At 37.8% G+C, this 24,664-nt stretch overlaps 1 protein-coding gene across 1 annotated transcript in view; it reads right to left on the reverse strand.

Annotated features, from left to right (window-relative positions):
* Cntnap5 (contactin associated protein family member 5) overlaps positions 1-24,664 on the reverse strand; it is a 951,234-nt gene that overhangs the window by 107,601 nt on the left and 818,969 nt on the right. Inside the window, exons 18-19 of the mRNA XM_051147230.1 lie at positions 20,648-20,887; positions 14,213-14,446 (exon numbers count right to left, since the gene is read on the reverse strand). Coding sequence (XP_051003187.1) covers positions 14,213-14,446; positions 20,648-20,887 — 474 coding nt within the window. The remainder of the gene's footprint in view (positions 1-14,212; positions 14,447-20,647; positions 20,888-24,664) is intronic.

The following is a 24,664-nucleotide window of genomic DNA, read 5'->3' on the forward strand; positions in this document are numbered from 1 at the left end:
CTGCCTGAATATATTCACTTCTGCTGGTTGTTTGAACATGTGATTCCAACTGAGAACCTGTAGCAATGAGGAGACATTCCTCCTGAGTATGCGTGTCTAATTCCCAAACCCTTTGCTCTCCTCAGGGCAAACACTGATATTTACTTGCTGTGATGATAAACCTTTCTCCTGTGGTGGGAAAAAGTTCTTTACCAGAAGCACAATTTCTGTAACCTTTGTATACTTTCTCACAGGCCATCTTTAACACCATTGATAGCCATTGCTTGCTAGTCTTTGTTTGTGAACTAATATCTTCATGACTGACAAATGAAACCTTTTAGGTTATATTAACTTAAGTGGTCATGACCTCTCATCAATCAAAGAGCTGAGTGTCCTCAGATAGTGTCTACTTTAACCTTCCTATCTCCCAAATGTATTTGAGAAGTGTCCTAATTCGTGATTTTCTTGGTTCTGCTACCATCAAATTTCATAAAATTGTTAACACATTGGAATATAAAATTTGAGATACCCCAAATCTGTGTGCTTTAAGTACTCTGTTTTCTGTGGCCTTGGTCACTCATAGCTAGTTCTAGAAAGAAATGTTTATCTCCTTTGAAATGAGAGTTTTGTTTTTATGTAGACACTTCAGTCTTTTTATCTTTTTTTTTCTGCCTGTGTGGGCCTCAAGAGTCTACAACATTGTGTTTGGTTACAAGATCTGCACATGGACTCTAAGGGGACTCTCTACACTTGCTAGTTGTGTGACTCTTTCTCTTACTAGACAGAAAATACATATTTCAACCAGAGAACCATCTGAAAGCTAAGAAGTTTTGAGCAATGGTGATATAATTAATATTAATCAAACACATGTTTTACTTCCTGAATTTATGAAAGTCAATAATAGTATACTTGTTTTCCTATTACACATACATCAACCAGTAAATAGTACATTTTAGGTGTTATCAGTAAAATGTGTGTACTAGCCAGGTGTGGTGGTGCATGCCTTTAATGCCAGCCCTTGGAAGGCAAAGGCAGAGGCAGGCAAATAGCTGTGAGATGGAGGCCTGGTCTACAAGGCAAGTCCAAGACAGCCAAGCCTACAGAGAGAAACCCTGTCACTACACAAACAAAGCAAAAACAAAAAATGAACAAAAATGTGTACACTGAAGCTCAACACTAAATGTGGCTATATTTGGAGATCATAATTAAGATAAATTATTTCATTAGGAATTGAATATAAAAAAAACATAAATCGACCTCTGGGTAGAGACATACCATTATATCCAGTCCAAGAGTTCAACTAATTGAGCTGGCCAATGACCTGTCCAAAACACCACCCCTCAGGAAGTCTGGTTCATATTCAAGCAAGCCAGAAAGATGGAAATGATAATTATTCCTTTAATGAGTTAATGTGATATACCTTTCTTTCCCAGAATCCCTCAGTGCAGCTCCATAATTGCTACAAAGTTCTGTTGGATTTGTCCTCTGTTCTGAGTTCTATTACACTACATTTTTGTCATCTCTTTCTTTGAGATGGTGACCAGACCTCACTTTTGTTTTCTTCAGACATACTGAGCTTCTTTATTTTTCTGCCATGTGGCCAATTTCTACACTTAGATTGAACAACATGGCTCTCTCTTCATCTTCTGTGTCTCTGTTTCCTGGGTAGCTACAGAGAGTTACAATTTGTCTTCTTTGGAGTTTTGATTTAGATTTAATTATGTTATCTTTAAGCGATTTTTTGAGCTCATTCTTGACTGCTTGTATTAGAGACTAAAACCCTAAAAGGAGAGACCAACTTCCCTATTAACAAAATGATGTCATAAAGAATATTCTCTCATCTTACACAATTAGTATCTTTCAAAAAAAGACACAAGAGTTTTCTAAAATCTCCTCCTTTCTCTCCCTACACACACTCTCTCTCTCTCTCTCCTGCTCTTTCATTCTCACATCTACCTCCTTTTTAATTTCCCTTGATGTAGACACATAAGCATAAGTACAAACTGAGATCAACCCAACTGGAGATCTCTCACCATGCAACAGCACTGTGTGCCAGCACTTGATTTTGCATTCCTTGTTTCCAAATACTATAAGGAAATGAACTCTCATTTTTAAATATATTTTATTAATTTATTCATATTACATCTCAATTGTTATCCCATCCCTTGTATCCTCCCATTCCTCCAGCCCTGCCATTTTCCCGTTACTCCCTTCCCCTTTGACTGTGACTGAGGAGGACCTCTTCATCCTGTATATGCTCATAGGGTATCAAGTCTTTTCTTGGAAGCCTGCTATCCTTCCTCTGAATGCCACCAGGCCTCCCCATTCAGGGGACGTGGTCAAATATGGGGCACCAGAGTTTGTGTGAATGTCAGACCCCACACTCCACTCAACTGGGAAGAATGTCCTGTCCATTAGGTAGATCAGGGTAGGGGTTTGAAGTTTACTGCATGTATTGTCCTTGGCTGGTCCCACAGTTTGAACAGGACCCCTGGGCACAGATCCACCCATCATAGTGTTCTTCTTATAGGTTTCTAAGACACTCTGGATCCTTCTACTTTGCCATTCTCCCATGTTTCTCTCACCTAGAATTCCAATAGGATGTCCTCCCCCCTCTTTCCTGATAAGTGAAGGAATTCATGGGACATGGACGTTGGGCTAGTGTCCAAATATAAGTGAGTATATACTATGTAAGTCTTTCTGCTTCTGGGTTAACTCACTTATTATAATAATTTCTCATACAATCCATTTGTTCACAAACTGCAGGAATGCCTCATTTTTAATAGCTAAGTAGTATTCCATAGTGTAAACATACCACAGCTTCTTTATCCGTTCTTCTACTGAGGGACACTTAGGCTGTTTCCAGGTTCCGGCAATGATGAATAAGCCTGCTATGAACATGGTTGAGCAAATCTTGTTGTGTGCTTGAGCATCTTCTGGGTATATTCCAAGAAGTGGAATAGCTGATTCTTGAGGAAGTCCTATTCCCAAATTTCTGATATAGTGCAAGATAGATTTACAGGGTGGCTGTATTAGTTTGTATTCCCACCAGCAATGAAGAAGTATTCCTCTCTCCACATCCTCATCAGCATGTGGTGTCACTTGAATTTTTGATCTTAGCCATTCTTATGGGTGTAAGATGGAATCTCACAGTTGTTTTGATTTGCATTTCCCTGATGACTAATGAGGTTGAGCATTAATTTAAGTGTTTCTCAGACATTCAATATTCCTCTGTTGAGAATTCTCTGTTTAGTTCTGAGCCCCATTTCTCAATTGGGTTATTTGGTTTGGTGGTGTTTAATTTCTTGACTTTTTTATGTATATTGGATATCAGACCTTTGTCAGATGTAGGGTTTGTGAAGATCTTTTCCCAGTCTGTAGGCTGTCTCTTGGTTCTGTTGACAGTGTCTCCTGCCTTACAAAAGCTTCTCAGCCTCATGAGGTCTCATTTATTAATTGTTGACCTTAAGGCCTGGGCTGTTGGTGTTCTGTTCAGGAAGTTGTCTCCTGTGCCAATGTGTTCCAGGGTCTTCCTCACTTTTTCTTCTAACTGACTTAGTGTCTCTGGTTTTATGTTGAGATCTTTGATCCAATTGGATTTGAGTTTTGTGCATGGTAACAAATATGGGTCCAATTGTATTTTTTACACATAGACATCCAGTTAGACAAGGACCATTTGTTGAAGATGCTATCTTCTTTTCCATTGAATAGATTTTGCTTCTTTGTCAAAAATCAAGTGACCATATGTGTGTGGATTCATATCTGGGTCTTCGATTCAATTCCATTGATTAACCAGCCTATTGCTGTGCCAGTACCATGCTGTTTTAATTACTATTTCTTTATAGTACAGCTTGAGATCAGGTATGGAGATTCCTCCTGAGGATCTTTTATTGCACAAGATTTTTTTTATAGCTATTTTCGGTGTTTGTTTTTCCTTATGAAGTTGAAAATTGAACTTTCAATGTCTTTTAAAATTACATATGTATTTTGGTAGGGATTGCATTGAATCTATAAACTGCTTTTGGTTAGATGGCCATTTTTACTATGTAAATTCGCCTGATCCATGACCAAGGAAGATCATCCCATCTTCTGATGTCATCTTCAATCTCTTTCTTCATTGTTTTGAATTTTTTTTTCAAACAAGTCCTTTACTTGCTTGGTTAGAGTAACTCCTAAATATTCTATATTGCATGTGGCTGAGGTGAAGGGTGTAGTTTTCCTAATTTCTTACTCTGCATGATTGTCATTTGTATATAGGAAGGCAGTTAACTTTTTTGAGTTAATTTTTTATCCAGCCAATTTGCTTAAAGTGTTTAACAGCTGTAAGAGTTTTCTGGGGGGAATTTTGGTGGTCACTTATATACACTATCATATCACCTGCAAATAGGGATAATTTGACTTCCTCCTTTCACATTTGGATCCCCTTGACCTCGTTTTGTTGTCTTATTGCTCTGGCTAGAGTTTCAATTACTGTATTGAGAGAGTGGGCAGCCTTGCTTTGTTCCCGACTTTCGAGGAATGTCCTTGAATATCATTTAATTTGACTTTGGCTATTGGTTCGCTGTATATAGCCTTTATTATGTTGAGGTGCCTTGTATGCCTTGTATCTCTGATCTCTCCAAAACTTTAAACATGAATGGTAGTTGGATTGTATCGAATTCTTTCTCTGCATCTAAGGAGATGACCAGTTGGTTTTTTTTTTTTTTTTTCAGTTTGTTTATATGGTGGATTACATTGATGAATTTCTGTATATTAAACCATCCCTGCATGCCTGGAATGAAACTTACCTAGTCATTGTGAAGGATACCTTTGATGTGTTCTTGTATTCATTTTGCAAGTATTTTATTTAGTATTTTTGCATCGATGTTCATAAGAGAAATTGGTCTGAAATTCTCTTTCTTTGTTGAATCTTTGTGAGGTTTAGGTATCAATGAGACTATGGCCTCATAGAATGAATCTGGTAATTTTCCATTCATATCTATCTTTTGGAGTAGCTTGAATAGTATCAGTATTAGCTCACCATTGAAGGTCTGGCACAAGTCTTCACTGAAACCATCTGGCCGTGGTCCTTTTTGGTTGGGAGCCTATCAATGATTGCTTCTATTTAATAGGGAAACTAGTATAATCTAGCTTTTTTTTATCTGTTCTTCACTCAATTTTGGCAAGTGGAATTGATCAAGAAAATTATCCATTTCCTTAGATTTTTAAATTTTGTGGCATATATGCCTTCAAAGTAGGATCTTATGATTCTTTGTATTTCTTCAGTGTCTGTTGTTATGTTTCCCTTTTCATTTCTGATTTTGTTGATTTGGATACTGTCTCTCTGCCTTTTAGCTAGTTTGGGTAATGGTTTTTCTATTATGTTGATTTTCTCAAAGAACCAGCTCTTGGTTTTGTTGATTCTTTGGACTGTTTTCTTAGTTTCTAATTTATTAATTTCATCCCTGAGTTTGATTATTTCCAGATGTCTACTCCTCTTGGCTGTTTCTGCTTCTTTTTTTCTAGGACTTCCAGCTGTGTCGTTAAGTTGCTTATGTGGGATGTGTCCAATTTCTTTTTAAAGACACTTAGTGCTATGAATTTTCCTCCTAGTACTACTTTCAATCTATCCCACGACTTTGGGTATGGTGTTTCTTCATTTTCATTGAATTTCAGGAAGTCCTTAATTTCTTTCTTTATTTCTTCCCTGACCCAGGTGTCATTAAGTAAAGAGTTGTTTAGTTTCTATGTATGTGTAGGCTTTTTGTTATTTCTGTTGTTGTTGAATGGAAACCTAAAACCATGTTGATCTGGTAGGATACAAGGTATTATTTCAATCCCCTTGTCTCTGTTGAGGCTTGCTTTGTGACCTACTATGTGATCAATTTTGGAGAAGGTTCCATGGGGTGCAGAGAAGAAGGTATATTCATTTTTGGTTGGGTAAAAAGTTCTGTAGATATCTTTTAGATCCATTTGATACATGGCATTGGTTAACGATGTTATTTCTCAGCTTAGTTTCTGTTTCAATGGTCTATCCTTCCGTGAGAGTGGGGAGTTGAAGTCTCCCACTATTATTGTGTGGGGATCGATGTGTGGTTTAAGCTTCATTAACATAAACATTAACAAATGTGGGTGCCCTTGTATTTGGAGTATAGATGTTCAAAATTCTGATGTCATCTTGGTTGACTTTACCTTTGATGAATATGAAGTGTCCTTCCTCATCCCTTTTGATTAATTTTGGTTGAAAGTCTATTTTGTTATATATTAAAATGGCTATGCCTACTTGCTTCTTGAAATATTTTTTCCAGCCTTTTACCCTGAGGTAATGTCTATCTTTATGGATGAGATGTGTTTTGTGAATGCAGAAGAATGTTGGATCTTGTTTATGAATTTCTTCAATTAGAGTCTGCCTTTTTATTGGAGAATTGATACCATTGATTTTGAGAGATATTAATGACCAGTGACTGTTATGAGTCTTAATTTTGATTTGGTTACAGTAGAGCACTTGTGTGGTTCTGTTTTTGCAGTGGTGTCGTTATCTATTTCCTGTGTAGTTTTGGTTGTAGCTTGTCTCTTTGGAGTAGAGTTTTCCCTCTAGTACCTTCTTTAAAGCTGGATTTGTGGATAGGTACTGTTTGAATTTGTTTTTGTCATGGAATATTTTGTTTTCTCCTTCAATGGTTATTGATAGTTTTGCTGGGTAAAGTAGTCTGGCCTGTCATTTGTGGTCTCTTAGGGTTTTTAGGAGATTCTGTCCAGGCCCTTCTGGCTTTTATGGTCTCTGCTGAGAAGTCGAGTGTAATTCTGATAGGTTTGCCGTTAAATGTTATTTGGCCCTTTTCCCTTGCAGCTTTTAATATTTTTTCTTTGTATATTTTGTGTTTTGATTATTATGTGACAGGAAGTTTTCCTTCTCTGGTCTATTCTATTTGTTGTTCTGTAGGACTCTTGTATGTTTATAGGCATCTCTTTCTTCAGATTGGGGAAGTTTTCTTCTATCATTTTTTGAGAATATTTTCTGTGTCTTGGAGTTTGGCATCTTCTTTTTTTTCCAATGGCTATTATCCTCAAATTTCTTCTTTTCATAGTGTCCTTGATTTCTGGGATGTTCTGTGTCAGGATTTTGCCAGATTTAGCATTTTCTTTAATGGTTGCTCAAGATCTATGATTGCTTTTTCTAGACATGAGATTCGTTCCTCCATCTTTTGGATTCTGTTAGAAATGTTCGCCTCTGTGTTGCTCGCCTTCCTCTGTGAGCTCTCATGTTCCCGTTTTTCTTATGTCTGTTTGTTTATCATTGAATTCATTTTCATCTTCAGCGCTTGAACTGTTTTATTGATTTCTTTCATCTGATTGTTTGTATATTCCTGAATTTCTTCCATTGACTCTTTATAGGCCTTCTTAGCTTGAACGGTTTTATTGATATCCTTCAGTTGGTTGTTTGTAATTTCCTGACTTTTTTCTAGTGCCTCTCTACAGGCCTCTTTTATGTCTTCCACCTGTTCAGCTGCATCTTCCCCTATTTGATCATGAATTTGATTTTTTCCTCCATTATCATCATCATTACTAAGGATTTGAGGTCATTTTCTTATATTTCCATTGTGTTTGAGTTCTCTGGGTTGTTTTCTTTGTGATTGCTGGTATCTAGAGACGCCATACCATTTTGAGTTTTTTGTGTATGATTTTACACTGTCCTTTAGGCATCTTGTCATCTCTGTTTTTGGCAAGTAGCTTCAGGAGTTGGGTGGAAGGAGTCTGGGGATAGATTCACCCATTTTCTCATGATTTCCCTAGGCCAGAAGCTCTGATGCTTCACTGGTCTGGATGACCCAAGTCTAGCCCTGTAGTTTGGGTCTCTCACAGCCAGTGATCCCCAGCTCCACGGTACTGTAGGTTCTATAATCGCCCTGGGTCTCTGAATGTGTTTTGGGTGAGGGCCAAGTGTCCACAGCATTTTTGGTCCCCTTGTAGCACTGAAGCTCTCCAGGGACTGGAGTAGGTTGGGCAGAAGTGGTCTACAGGCACTCTAATCCCTGTCTCCCCAAGATTTCCTTAGTTCCAGAACTTTGATGCTCTGCTGGTTTGTGTTTCCTGGTAGCATTTCACGAACCAGACCACTCGCAGAGTCCAGGTTAGGTTAGTGTCACAGGGCCCAAATTGCACACACACTGAGTCCAGTTCACGTCTCTCCATCCAAATGGGTCTCTGGGCTTAATCCTCACTCTTAGCCCAGTTAGCGCTGAGTCCAATCATGGTCTTTGGCCCAAACTTCACAATTAGCTTGCCAAGTTCAGCCAGGACTCAGGGTCAGTTCTTGGGGCCCAGTCCACACGTCGAACTCACCTAGAGTCTCTGGGACCAAACTGCCCTCCAAGCTCAGCTAAGGACTATGTGCCCAAACCATGCACCAAACTCAGCCAGAGTCTCAGAGCCTACACCGCCTGCCAGGTTCAGCCAGGGACTCTCAGCCCAAACCAAGCGCTGAGGTCAGCTAGTCTCTGGGCCCATTGATGATGGTTTATGCAAGCAGGTAGCTCCACACACACCAAGGCTGAAGCACAAAAAGAGTATATAGCAGGTTTAATTGTATCTGCATACTTGAGCTTACAGAGTATGGCCCAGCAGTACACAAGACACTTCATTAGTCCTTCACATATACATTTCCTGTGATGTTCAACCCCTTTTCTTACTTTCCTACCTCTCTTTAGAAGTTACGTTTTATAAGACATTAGGAAAAGCTATTCTTAAATGTTCTTGATTTCTGTACATATAAATCTACTATCCCTGTGAGATGGCAGCCACCCAATGTGAGAATACTCATAGTCTTATCTTTCACCTTCCTTTAGTAATTTCCTGCCTGTGAAGCTCTCACCCTCTAGGTGGTTTCCACTTTGTCTTTTAATTACACTTTAATATCAAATGTACTAAGTAGTTGACTTTGTATTGATGGTTGGATGACACAATATTAAGCTAGTCATTTATATTTTTACTGCTATGAATAAGGTGAAGAAATGTTTTGTAAATTACTTTCTATGAGCTACATATATATGTATCATTTTGTTTTGTCTTTAATTAATTGGTTCAAATAAAATACCATGTAATATATAAGCCTTCACCTAGCCTTCAGAGCTTTTATTTTATTTTTTCTTATGCTTCCAGAAGCAGGAGCTGTTTAGTCTTTCCTCTTGGAGAGGGCCCTCATCTTTGCTTGTTCAGGCTGACTTTCCAACTGTGTCCATACATGCTAAAGCAAGAGGGGAGTTAAAGTCCCCTAGTATCTACTTTTGGATCAGGGACCCAACTTCTATCATCTCATTTCACCAAATTATTCTTTTAATCCAAATATAACCATAAATGAAGAGGAAGAAATCTGGACCTCACCATCTAGGCTGCAAAGTAGAGGCAAAGTTCAGTTTATAATAATATTTAGATTCTTAGGAGAAAACCAAACTTAAAGTATTAATTACAGAAAAAATAGAAACAAGAAATAGTGTCAGCATCTCATTCTACCCAATTCTTTATTCCTCTGCTCAGACCAAACACTTAGCACTGTGGATAAACTCAGACACTGGGTATGTCCTATCCAGTAGAAAGGTCACAATGGGTCACAGCAACATAATTGTGACATGGATTATGGAAGAAATTATTTAAATCTTATGCATATATGCAATGATGCAATCAAGTCTCACCTGGAAACTCTCAATAGAGCAATAAAAAATACTGAAGTGTTCAGGGCTGAATGGGGCAAAATAAATAAATAAATAAATAAATAAATAAATAAATAAATAAATATTTCTGGGGCATGCTTCTCCAGCTCTGGACATCATAATTCCTTCTGCACAAAGTATTTCACACATGCACTTTTGTCAGAGAGATAGGTGATGAGATTCAATAGAGACTTCTGAAAGGCTTTCTTGAGAGAAAGCAGAGATGGCTAATAAGGATATCCTATTGTGGACTTGACCCTGTCTGGAAACTGATAGGTTTTTTACTTGAAGGTACTTCCTGTTATGATCCATACTTATTTCTTTTTCTCTTGAGCTAGTACACACAAAATACAAAGTTTCTCAGGTCATAATTATTCCTTTTGAGGCATGTGTAATCAGCAATTCAGACTGTGAACCTTATAAATTTATATGCCTCCAAAAATTGATAAAAGAGGAATACTGGGGCAAAGACACACAAATCATTCAATGCCTGAGGCAACTGAAAATCCACAAAGTGAACGTGACCTGGAAGCATCATTTCAATTTTTTACTGAAGGAATTTCAGCATAGATTGATGGCTTTATTTGTGAATCTTCTAACTTCACTTGTTTATCTCAACCAGAAAGGAACCAAAAACAGTAATTAAAATATTTGCATGGGGGTATATATATAGACATTATGATCCTTAATGTTGATTGTCAACTGACAATATCCAAAATAATCAAAAAGATAACATTCAGGGCATATTTCTGATGGGTTATCAGGTCTGGATAAATTGAAGTTAGAATCTTACCATAACTGTGGCCAGCACTCGCCCATAGCCTGGGGTCCTGGACTCCTGGACTGGACAGAAGGGAGGAATTGAGCTAAGTACCTAAGTCCCCCCCCCCTCTCTCTCTATCTATCTCTCTCTCTCTCCTTTCTCTCTGTCTCTCACTCTCTGCTTTCTTGGTACCTTCAGCTCCTTGATACATTTCTTTCCTTCTGTGATAAACTACACTCTCAAACTATGACCCTTTCTTCTTAAATTGCTTTGCTGGTACAGTTTATCAAAGCAAAGGGAAAAGAAAGTAATTCACACACATGAACATTTTATAATATGCAGTGAAAATAAGAATAAAATAAAGGGAATTTAAGTGTTTTTAATGAAAATTTTGTCTGTCAAAAAATACTGACTTATCTCACATGACTTAAAAGTCACTCTCTTTGTGGAACATGTGTGATTTTCTCTTCCAAAGGAAATAGGTCAACTTTGTTACCCTCTCTCTGTACCTAGTATCCATGATCTTCCTGGCAGATAGTCTAACTGTAATCAATCTGTACAAACCATATGTATATGAGACATATGAACTTGTGTGTTTCTGGCTGAAAAGTATGTTCTTAATGGCAGGGCATGGTCCTCTCTGTATCTTGATATATTATATACTTCCTGTCACATAGAAAGTGCTTCAGGAATATTTGTCAAATAACAATTTTGAAAAAAAATGGTATTATGGGAAGAGAAAACTCTTATTCAGTAAAATGCCCAATTATTTCTTAGAAAATGAAGCAATTACCTTGCAAGAATAAGGACTTGAGTTTGATGTGATTTGAGTTGGCATGTACCTGTAACCTTAGCATCCAGGAGGTAGAGATACATAGCATCTGGAAGCTCATAGGCCAGCCAGACTGTCCTAACTGGGGAAGCCATGCTACACACCTGAGCCTTTACACCTGCCTGAGATCTTCACAACCAACAGTTATGACCTATGCACCTCTTTGTTTTCTGAATTTAGTCTTGGTTTCATGAATGTGAATATCTATAGGGCCAGATTGGGCAGCTAATAAAGGGAAAGTTTAAGAATGTCTTGAAAGGAATATACAAAAAAATATTCCAGGGAGGAGTGCGCATTATTCCCTACTAAAGAACTGTCAACTATTTAAAATAATTGTGTTCCAAAGATTAAATGATTAGCATTTTTTAATTTAGTCCTTGTGATTAACACAACAGAGCCAGGGGTGGTGGTACACACCCATAATCCCAGCACTCATCAGTTGAGACTGCAGATCTGAGACTTCCAGTGAGATTCTCTCACAAGGAAAAAAAAATCAATAAACTATAAAAAAAAAAAAAAAAAAAAAACCTGACTATGGTACTGGGCCGAGTAAATGAGGTTGAGGCCCTTCTCTGGCTGTTAATCACTGTTCTATTGTGAGCTATGAGGTCTTTCATAGTAGATATATTAGCTGGTAACCAGAGTTACTAGGAGAGCTAAACACAGTATTAATTCATTGGAATAATTAATTAGATGCAGTGAGTTGTAATTCATGTATGCCCACCAGTCATATTTTCAGAGGTATATGATGACTGATTTAAGTATGTGAAGGTCTACTAAAAAACTATGGGGACAATCTCTCTACCATCTTAACATGGTCAAAACACACCAGGAAAAGGTGATCTAGGTTACAAGGAAGATCAGCAGACTGATTGTTGGGAGACATTCCTAGTTGTTCCATGTATTAGTTATCTGCCTTGCATGTACCTGGTCAAATTTTCCATGCCCCAGGATCCAAGGGCAGCCTCATATACTTGGCAGGCTTGATGTAGCAGAGATGAAGGTCTGATCTGTTAGTGTGGTTTTGGCCATTAACTTTTAAACTGATGAGTAGGTGATTAAATGGTGCATGGGCTTAAAAAATATTAAGTCCCCCTTTTCCCAATATTCTTAATCTTTTCTGTTTTCTTACTTTACCTCTTGATCTTTTTTTTTTTTTTTTTCGAGACAGGGTTTTTCTGTGTAGCCTTGGCCATCCTGGACTCACTTTGTAGACCAGGCTGGCCTCGAACTCACAGCGATCCGCCTGCCTCTGCCTCCCGAGTGCTGGGATTAAAGGCGTGTGCCACCACACCCGGCTACCTCTTGATCTTTTTCCTCCCCCTACACTTCCCTTTCTTCTTCCTCTTTCTTTTCCTTCCCCCCATTCTTCTTTGTCTCTCTTTCTTTTTCTGTCTGTCCATACTTTCTGTTTTTTTCCTCTATTTTGGCCCCAGAATTAACGACATTTATAACATTATATGGATCACCTATTTTAATTCTTGTGCTTTGGGCTATCTCACCCCATACATCCCAGTTTCATTATACCTTTTAAATTAAATGAATAGTTCTTTATATTCAAGTCATATATAATAAATCAGGATAAAGAAAGATAACACAAAATGCAGTCATAAAAAGGATACAAAGTGAAATATAAAATTTGCACCCAAGGTTTAGACAGCATTATATACATGCCACTTTCCATAGGCCCTACTTCTTTGACACATCAGTCCACCCTGAAGCTTTAACTGTGTGGTTCATGTGAACTTATCAAAATTCTAAAATCCTGTCATAGTACCAGAGAATTGAAAGAGTAATAGAACATATTCTTGATCATAGTAGAGTGTTGTGTGAGATCATGGTATAGGGATGTATGTGTGTTTCCTCAGTTCATTTGCTCAAACAATTTCACATATGGTAGGGTTCTGATTTCATAGTGTACATGGTTATGTCTCTATTAAGAGATTTTGTCCTGACATAGTGTGGTTTAAAAAATCATGTGATAAGAGAGCTTGACTTCCAACTGCCATTAATATTACATGCATGTTTTAACTTCTGTCCTTTCATTAATCTTCTTATGTCCACTAGGTCTATCTTCTTTCTATAGCTTAATTCACATCCTTATTGTATGCTTATGATTGGCAACATCATCATGACAGCCTAGTTAAGAAAGATACATTGAAAACTGAGAAGCAAAGTATTCTTTGCAAATTTTATTTTATTGAGGATGTCATCAGCAATGAAGCTTAGATAACAACAAAATGCAGTCTTTAATAAACAGTTGAATTTAATTATGTATGTGATGTCATGGGACAAGACAATGCCATTTAAAATGCATGAGTTTTAAAACTAATTGTAATAATTTCAAGAAAGAAAAAAGTAACAAACTTATTTCTTAAACAGTAGTATTCTCCGGCCAAATAAAATAACCCAGGTCTTACCATTTCAAATTGGCAAATATCATAGTTCCGCAGTCAGTCATTATATAAAAATAATTAATGCCTCTAAGCAAAAAAATCAGACTCTAAAAAGTGAGGTCCTGTGCCAAAGGGTTATGGCTCCCACATCATATTTCTCTCAAAGACCTGGAAAATGCCTGTCTCTAAACACAACCAGTATTTATGCTTTACCAGCCCCCAGTGATGGGCATGGCAGCAATATGTCAGTATACATGTGGCTAGTTTTCTTCTGACAGTCAGACCTGCTTATGAGCGTTTACACTTAATGGATATCAGCATGGAGCAAATAATAAAGAATTACTTCGATGCAACCAAGACTAATTAAAATCAATGTATTAAGACTTGAGTGAACAATTTGCACAGACCCACAATACCAATTGCAGCTCCTAAAGGTGAAGTGGAAGGAACCCTAGGCTAAGGCTGTCTAACTGTGAGTCTCTTCAGGGGTACTGCAGATCATGAGTTGTTCCTTCAGACAAGGCTGACCTTGTGGCTTCATGTCATCAACACTTACCATTCTTGGAGAGCAGGAGAGCCAGAAAATTCTGGGAAGAGAAACTGAGGAAGAGCAAGAGGCAGGGAGTCTGTGCTGTCACGAAACTCAGTGTGATGGTTTCTTTGGATAGAGCTGTGTGTGTAGTATCTGTGTAGATAGCTGAAGATAGAAGGCTTGTATTCTTGGTCACTGGGTATGGCTCTTCAAACATGTATGTAACAGAGGTACCAGAATCAAAAAGAGCTGAGATCTCTGCAAAAGAAAAGAGAAGAAAGCATGCTTTCAAACATTTATTCAATTACTCAAGGTAGCTCTAATGCATTCTCATGTATTTCTCTGTACTCAACACTGGATGAAGGGTGTTAGAAAAATTAGACAATGTGCTTGTTTGTATGTCCACATGTGCATATTTGGATCTGTGTTGATATTGGAGACTAAGGGTTGGATGTCTTCCCTTTTCATTCTCCATTTTTGACAGCTCATGGACTGGCAAGACTGGCTGGCCAGGGTTTTCAGACCTTTTAATGTATCACTTCTAGTGATGCATCTCGTTTTCTACATGGGTAATAGGGATCCACACTCAGTCTCCCATGTTTGTGTGCAAGCATTTTGTTGACAGAAACATTTCCCAAGGCATTTTAGGCCACTATTTGTAGTTTCAAATATGGCTGGGGAGATTCATCCTCACAAATAATCCTCTCTGTGTACCACCTTGTTATTCAGTGAGATGGGCTTTGTAAAGCAATTAATAAAGAGCACTGCCCAGCAGAGTTTAGACTAGTGGAATCTTTGTGTAACAAGAGAGTATAACTTAGGGATTGGAAGATGGCTGGGTGCATCAAGTTTTTGCTGCACAAGTGTAAAGGAGTGAGTTTCAATCTCCAGCATCTACAGTAGAGGATAGATATGGTAGTGTGCATAACCCAGACCTGGCGAAGCAGACACAGGAAGACCCCACAGTTCATTGGCTAATATTTCAACAGGTGACTGATATTTTGAAGAGCAACTGAAGGAGACATCTTTTATGGACTCCTGCCCTGTATATACATGTGCATACACTAAGGTATACACACATAAACATGATCACATACCTATATGCACATATACTGCTAACACACGAAAGAAAAGATAAAAGAAGACAATTTAACCAAAATTTATCTCAGTAACCATCATGAAATATGTCTTGTGATTAGTGCTGTGTCTGTCAACATGTGGAAATACTTATTCTGCCAGACTGCTCCTGAGGTAACTTAAATTTCATAATTTTATGTGCTGGTATTAAGGAAAAGTTGAACTTTATACATCTGTAAGCACACATCTGCCTGGGAAACTATGTGGTGAACTTAGTTCCTATGGATATGATAGGATTATCTTCTTCCCAAAGAAGGGTACAGTGTTCCTAATCCTCCCTCAACATGCTCTGGCTAAGTGTGGGTCACCAAGAATATACCCAAATTTGGCTTTGCTTCCTAATGATCTTGCCATTTGTCTACCTTATAAAAATTCAGTTAACAGTGAGTAGTTTTGGCGCTTAGTCAATGCTATATGTTTATGCATATTTTCCAACAGATCTCAAGTACTAGTGCAATTTTGGGATAGGTTCAGAAAGAATGTTTTACTTTAATCAAGCAAGTTATATCAGTGTTTCTTATGTTAAAAATATGAAACAGAACCTTACGGCCATGAAGATGTTGGCTCATCATCTGCTTCATACAAGAGTTGTCCATGTGTACATATGACCTGCAATTTCAGTTACTATTTTCCAGTTAACAAAATAAAGGGCCTTATTTGAAGCTTCTGTATATAATCAAATTTATATGTCACCCACAGTTTATAAAATGCACTGTATATATGGGCATTTACATTTTTTTGTTTTGTTTTTAGGACAAGAAGTTAAAAATTAAACAAACTTTTATGATTAGACATGTCAAAAATGATGTTCTTTTTCTACTACAAGAGCTAGTTTTATTTCTAATATTCAAATATTATTGGTTTCAGTATAAAGCTAAATTTAACAGTATACATATATGCTGCTACTCATCCTTTTTTAAAATGTTTTATGACAAGAGAAGAAAGTTCTGAAAGAGGTTTGGTTTTCCCATAGATTACTTATGAATAAAATCTAAAGATCATTCAGTGAATTTTAATTTTTATTCTAATTTTAGTTTGAGATATTTTGCAATTCAGAAAGAGAGTAAGAGCCATCATTGAGGGAGAACTTATATAACATATGCAGTGATCATTGAATTATAAACATGACCCCTTCAATAATGTTGCTGCATTACCACACCTTACAAAATGTGTAAATCAAAGAAGCTTGAGATTAAAGGCATAGCTACTATCTGTACAGTGTGACATGAATGAGAACCTGTACCTAGAGTATTTCCATTGGATTCTAGTGATATGTGAATTAAATAAATGAAGAGAGTGTTTACAATGGGAAATATTGCAATAGTTAAAACTGGTACTTAAACATATTTATGACATACATAGGAAAGCTTATGGGATGAAATAAAGGACTCTAGTGGTATAAATAAAAAACACACCATCATCTCCACTATAATAAATGTAAGTAATGTTTTTAAATGATTGGCTTATGTGATTAAGTTAGGTTTAACTTTCTAGCACTTTCAGTGACAATAATATTCATGTGGTAGCACTAGTAATTGTGTCAACATCATAAGAGTGCTAAAGGCAAAGAAATACACATTGATAAATGGTGCCCAGGCATATGGTGTTTGTTGGTAAAAAACTCAGGCCAAGGATACAAAGGATGCCATAGGGTAAATGTTGGAGTACTTTTAAAACATTTTTTAATTTGAGTACCTTCATTCTCCCTATTCTATCCCAATAAATTTTAATAATCGAACACCAGGTAGAGGGAAAAGTTTAGTGGGAGAAGATGGATAATTTTCCTAAGATGTTTCCTGTTTTATAGGGTCATTGGGTTCCTTGGGGCAAGCTCTATCCCCTTTCAGGATATTTCCAACTTCTTCTCATCCAACTACATCAATAGCAACCAGGACCAGCATGGAGGAAGCACCAGTAGCTTTCTTCCTTCTAGGAGCCCCCAGTCTCTCTTTATGTCTGGCTTTTATCCCATTGACAAAGACCACGCCCCTGTACCAGGTTCTTCAATGTTGACAAACATCACATGCCATTTCAGGAAGCAGCTATCACTGTGGACAAACTGGAGCAGCCCCCATATCTCATCCCTGGGATTAAAATAAAGGCTTAAACTTCCACAACAGGTAAACGTGCTTTCAGTCAAGCCTGAGGGCCTCAGTTCTGTCTCAGGGGCCACATGATAGAATGAAAGAAGCTACTACTGAAAGTTGTCCTTTGACTCCACATGTGCCCTGGCATACTGATAAACACACACACACACACACACACACACACACACACACACACACACATACACCCTCATACTCATACACACACATGAATGAATAAATAGTGTTTAAATTTGGTAAAATAAATAATGGAATCATGTAAGAACACCATCTTACAACAAACACAAATATTAAATCAAAATGTAATAAGGTAATTCTCAATAAAATAAAAAAATTATAGAACACTTAGAAGAAAATATAGGTACAAATTTTTGCTTCCTTAAATCTACCATTTTTTTCTAATTTTGACAGTAATAGTAGAAGCAATAAAAGAAAGAATAGATGAATTGAGCTCAATGAGAATGAAGGAGTTTTCTGTTTGAAATGATATAATGAATAATGAGAGAGGAAAACACACATGCAATTGGAAGATAAATTTGCAAATTATATTTTTATAAGGGATATATATTCAGAAGATAGAAAAAATGCAGCATAATGACAATGAGAATAAAAATCTGCAAAAAGTTTGAATATGCAGTTATTCAAAAAAGACAATGAAATAAATCATAATGGTTTGACTAGTTAGCATGACTAGTTATAAGGTGTGAACAAGTCCAAGCCACAGTATTGTACCAATGTCCATACAGTAGGATGTCTGCTACAAGACAAGCATACAGTAACAGATTGTGAGAGTGAAAAAAATGGAGCTTTTGTAGTACAATTATTGTAAGAATGGAAAACCTGAAACCCACTTTGGAAAGCAACTTGGTAGTTACTCAAAAGATAAAACCTAAGGCCAGCAATATAACTCAGAGGTACGTGCACTTGTCACCCACTAAGTTTGGTGACCTGAGTTTTATTTCCAGTGAAGCACAGTGATTTTGAGAAAACCCCCAAGCAGCCCAGAAGGAGGTCAGGTCCTAAGACTTGGTCCAACATGAAAGTCTAGGTTCAGCTCAATCTGCAATTTAGAATTTTTGGTGGCTAGATCAATACTCATGGGCAGCATTCCTCAGGAACCTACAGAAACAAGTTTCTGCATGCCCCAAAATGTGACCGTTCTTTGGCATATACATGTGATTGCATATCCAAGCCCAGAGCTATTTCCCAGGGTGCTCTGGTTCCTAAAATATGTATGTACCTGTTAGTCATTTCAAAGCCCACATCCTTACCTATTGGCCCATCTTATGTCCCCCACTGTGCTAGCTCCCAGGATATTCCAGTTTACAAAATCAGCAAGCAAGCACCCAGCCCATTCCAATTTATCTGCTTTTTGCTATTCTCTCGGCCTCTCTCCTACCCCTGCAGAAGAAAGCCCTGTCCTTGGCCAGTCCTATCTGCTTCTTTTTCTCTATTTTGGACTCTTACAGTTGCTTCTGTCTTTTTTTCCTCTCATATCTACAAACAATAACGTTATACTCCCCATGGACCAGCTAGTTCTATGGTTTCTTCACCATGACCTTACTTACAAGTGAAGGAAGAGAAACCAAATAGTGAAAGTGATTGTTTGGCTTCTATTGGATCACATGGAACATATGTGCCGCAACAGCTTTGCATCATCAAGTGGATAAATGTAATAAACTCATACAAAATGAAAACTAAAACATGCCATTTACAAATAAGAAAATGCATTACAGTGGTAGTGTTATTCATAAACATCAAAAAAAATGGAGACAATCTAGTGTCCATTGGGCAACAAGCAGGCAAACAAAATGGAGAGTATACTCAAAATGCTTTGAAAAATGAAAAAATACTATAGCATCAAGAGAGACCAGGAGAGGTCATTGCTGAGAATATTACCTCAGTTACAGTAGAAATATCATTTTGGCACCATGTGGTAGTTTCAGAGTCACAAAAGAGAGGGGCCAGGAAGCCATCAGTGATGGTAGAGACTCCATCACTATAGAGATGTCAGGACTGTGGAACAAGGTAAGTAGGCACCATGAGACAGAGCTGGCCGGAGTCTAAGAGAGGAACTATTTGAACTGTAGCAAGCAGAAACAGAAGTGGAACTGTCTAGGCCCTTGAGGGCCCAGATCATGAGTGGGTACCAGGTACCAAACACGAAGTTTTTTATACTGTTTACATTTACTGTGTCTTTCCTTTCGTTGTGGCTATGCTCTGGTTCCTCCTTCTTCAAATAAGAAAAAAATAAGTACCTCATTTTTGACAATAGAAAAATAAACATTTCAGAAACTTTGGACTTTTAGGGACTTCAGGTATTTAAAGAGATTGAACTTTTTAAATTGTTTGAATTTTTCAAACTTATAGGACTTTTAACAGTGGTAATGTAGCCAGGTGCAGTGATGCACAACTGCAGTCCCAGCACTTGCGAAGGCAGAGGCAGGCAGATCTCTATGAGTTCAAGGCAAGCCTTTTCTACAAAGTCATTCAATGACAGCCAAGATTACAGAGAGAAAGCCATTCTCAAAAGCCAGATCGATAGATAGATAGATAGATAGATAGATAGATAGATAGATAGATAGATAGATGATAAAAAATGTGGGAATGTCTTATATAGTGATATTGATAATAATATAAAATTTTAAAGACAAACAAGAATGAAAAGGTTACAGTTTTATAGTACTGTATTGGTATGTCAAATTGACAAGGAATCAATTGTCCTTGTTAATTTTTGTCAGCTTAACAAAGACCATGGTTATCTGGTAAGAAGCAATTTAAAATACAAAAATTGATGATCCATTCTCAGTCTTCTGCTGGTTCTTCAGCCTAGATGGTGTGCCGATTTTCAAATATTACTGAGCACAGCTAGACTGCCAGTCAGCACACAACCCCAGTGCATGGATATGATTATGATGATGAACTAAGCAGAGTCAAAATACAGAAAAGCTTTCTGAGAATACAAAGAATAGGCACTGTTTGAGGGCATAGAGGACACAGGTTTTACAATGCCATGTAGGTACCACATTGCAAAATCTAGTAGTAATAGTGTAGATGGCTGAAGGCATAGGTACCATTTGTTTAACCATAGCATATGAGTAGTGGAGCATTTAATGCAGTAGAAATGGTTTGGATGGCCTTAGGCCATGGGATAATTGGCCACAATATTTGGATGTTACAGGACCACACACAGTAGTGATATACATGCCCACCTTACCTTTTTGACAGAAAGGTCCTTCATACGGTGAATTGGTACAGTCACAGGAGTAGCCACTATGCTTCTCTACACACTTGCCCCCATTGTGGCAGTTGCTTCCATAGCTGCTGCAGTGACCTGGGCAGCCAGGTCTGACTCCAGATGTGACCTTTGCCCTCTCTTCCAGATCTACTTTCTGTCCATTCAAGTGTAAAGAACGGATGCATCCAAGAAAGCCTTTCTGTCTTGATGATGTCCCTCCTAATGGTGAAGAACAAGAGGGAAAACATGAAAGCTGTCATAGCCGTATGACATAGATATAGCTGGTAGACCACAGAATCCCTAGCTGACCTCTCTCTCAGAAATGAAGCAACATCATGCTACAGTCTCTCACCCTAGATAGAACAAGAAACCTGCTGTGACCAAGAAGCTCTTTCTCTTCTCTTTGTATCTGCAAACAAGGCCTGCCTTCCCTACTGCCAAGATATTAGATGGTCTTGAGTTAAAGATAGATGATGATGAGGTCCAACATGTAGAATAGGGTATTAGGTGTGGGACTTCTCCCCATCTCCTTGAAAATCAGTAAAAACAAAACTTTTTGTTCTTTTGATTGGAGAGCTCCTCACTCTTCTTTCTGGGCCCACCAAGCTTTGTCATCATGATGCTATTACTGTTTCACAGAAGTTCATGTGGAGAATAATTTCATCTCAGCTTCTTCCTGACTACCAGTACTATCTTATAACATGAGAGTAATATCTCTGGTAACACTTAGCTGTGGTGCTATTGTCAGCTTTGCTGAACCTTTCTTTAAGGAAGTTAAGCTGGAAGTCAGAGCTAGGGATGTGAGTCAGTTGGTACAGTGCTTGCCTGGTGTGCAGGAAGCCCTGAGTTCAATTCCCAGTACCACTCAATAAACTATGTCTGTCAGTGCACATCAGTAATCTCAGCAATCATGATGAAGGCCAGAAGATGAGAAGTTCAAGATCATCTTTGATAACATAGCACGTTCAAGGCCGACTTGTGATACATGAGACCCCATTTTAAAGAAATTTTGCCTGAAGATAGGGAAAGACTGAGAGGGAAACACAGCTCTTCTTATAATTCCTAAGAAAAAAATTTTACATGACCATGGTCTCTACACATAAATAAATTATGGATTTTACACAACTTTTAATGTCTTTCTTCTGAAATAAAAAGAATAGAGTCAGTTATATCTTCTGGAAATTTTCAAAGAGAGCTGTTAGGTGAACCAAAGAGACAAAACCACAAATAATCCCTTATACTTTTGTGGTACAGTACTGTGTACTGGAAGAGTGAAAGACAGGTGTTGGGGTTCAACTCCATGCCACCTCTTTCTTCATATTGAAGGGTATGTGTGCTAAGAGACAGGGAGATGGAAAGTATAGAAAAGTCCCTTTAGCCTGTATGTGTGAGCTGTTGAGAACTGTAGGAAATCGCAGAATAGGCCGAGGGCCGTTCTGGGTTTAGGAAACAGGCAATTAGTGTTCAACCCTTGAGCTCAAGGTCCTAAGACAGATGTGTGAGGAGAGCTTACAAATACTTCAGTTCTACCAAATAGACTAATGGAAAATAGAAGATAAAGGAGGATGGAGGAGAAAAGAGAGTGGGAGGAAGGGTAGGAGAAAATACTGAGGACTGAGTCTACAAATCATCTATTTTCTGTCTCTGTCAACTCTCTAAACTGAGACTCATTTATCTTTAACATATTATGCTACAACTCTATTAATTTTGATCTAGGAGAACAGTTCTCAACCTTGAGTCATGACCTCTTTGGGGTTGAAGCAGCCTTTCATTGAGGTGACCTAAGACCATCAGAAAATACAGATATTTACATTACAAACCATAGCAGTAGCAAAAAAATATACTTATGAAGTAGTTATGAAAATTATTTTTAAGTTTGGCGGTCACCAAAATATGAGGAACTGTATTAATGAGTAACATATTTAGATATTGAGAACCAATAGTCTAGAAAGTAACTATATCTGCATATGTGCTTATCAAGGTAGATAGACTAAGCATATCAAATTTACTATCTTGGACAAGAAATATAAACAATGAAAATCAAGTTGTATATTGGAGCCTGGGAGATGGGTTAATCATTAAAATGCTTGCCTTACAACTATGAGCACTTGAGTTTGAGCACCAGAGTCAGAATCTTTGAAAAACCTATGCTATGTGGTGCATTCCTACAATCCCAGTAATGTAAGATGTGAGCTTTAGACAGGTAGATCTTTGTAAGCCCACAAGACAGGTAGCCTAGCCTACACAGTGATGTCACAGGCCAATGAGAAAGAGTGTCTTAAACAAATTGTGGAAGGTGTCTAAGTGCTGCTCTCAGACATCCACATGCTGTGATATGCACACTTACATACACTCAATTGTGTATGGCATACAAAAATATGTGCACACACAGCAAACACACATGAGAGGAAGGTGGTCTTTAAGTTGAAATGATGATAGGGTAACGGATGACATGAAAAAATAATGAGTAGTAGAGATGGTTAGAAATGACATGAAGGCTAGAAATATTCCTTCCTTGATCCTTCCCAGGTATGGTGGCTTGAATGAGAAGATCCTCCTTTAATTCATGTTTGCATTCTCCCTACTCAATTAGTAAAACAGTTTTGGAGGAATTAGCTGGGTAAGACCTTGTTGGAGAACGTGTGTCACTTGAGATAGCTCCAAGATTTCAAAAACCAGTTGGTTCTCTCTGCCTCATGCTTTTGCCTCAAGCTCTCTGCTCTTGTTCCAGCACCGTGCTTGTCTTGTTGTTGCCATGCTCCCTACCATGATGGACTCTGTGTCTGTGTATTGCAAGCATTTCATTCCTTTTAAGAATTAGCACCTTTGGGATGGAAAATTGGCTCTAGCCCTTTGCTTGAGCACAATTAAGCATTTTCTTAGTTATTGTGTCTTACCATTGCAGTAGAGAACTAAGACACCAGGTTACCAGACCACGAAACACACATAAGAAATTCACCGCTTGAGTCCAAAGAATAAAATCGAACACTTCTGAGGCACAAAGCTAGTCTCTTAGTCAGAAATAATGACAAAACTTGAGGTTGTTTCCAGTTCTGATAAGAATGCAGGCCAAGAGGCCAAACCTCAATTGCACTGTCTTGTCTGTTTCCATTTCAGTGTGTAAGTCTCCTTTAACCACAAAATAAATCAATGGCACATACAAGCCAATCACAAAGGAATGCTCATTATTTCTTTTCTGGAGGTTATGTGCAAAAAAGAAGGAGAGGATTTATGGAGTCTAACACTTGCTTCTGTTTCTGTTACTCTGTATCATTCCTCTTTGTAGATTTGAATACTTCTTCATTTATCTTGTTGGTGTCATTTTTCTCCTAACAGAGATGGTGAGTGCAAGATCTATTGCACATATTCTTGTGTATGCTTAGTCAACATGTTTATAAATGGAGAAAGGGTTGCTGAGGCGAATTCTTTAGTAATGATGCACTTCTCAGTATAGAGACCTAGAAAACTCAGTGCACGTTTCCCAGACAAGAAGTTCATGCCCCTTCCAGAAGCTGCCAGAGAAGGATGGCATGAGGCATTGTATACTACCTTGTACAGTGAGCTAAACTGGGCCTTTTCCCTGCCTGTGTTTTATTTTTACAAGGAGAATAATCTATAGAGTAGATTATTTTTATTGTAAGGAATATACAGACTGGACCAAGTGTTGGGAAATTTTAAGAGGCTACGTATTATCTCAATAACATATACACATGTACACATCAATGTACATACAGAAACACATAGACCAAACCCAAGCAAATATCTACACATACATGTGTATGTATACATAGAACATAAACACATGTGAACACATAAATGTATATGCCCAGAGAGACAACACAAATGCATATACACTTATACATGTACATGCACACAGAGACAAAACATATGCAGTTCACAAATACACGTACATTCATGGAGAAAACACAAATATATATACATACAGGGAGACTACGTACTCATAGTGGTAGAAAACAAGCTGAAAAAGTCAGTTTT

The sequence above is a fragment of the Acomys russatus genome, chromosome 6 (genome assembly GCF_903995435.1).
Source record: "Acomys russatus chromosome 6, mAcoRus1.1, whole genome shotgun sequence".
NCBI lineage: Eukaryota > Metazoa > Chordata > Mammalia > Rodentia > Muridae > Acomys > Acomys russatus.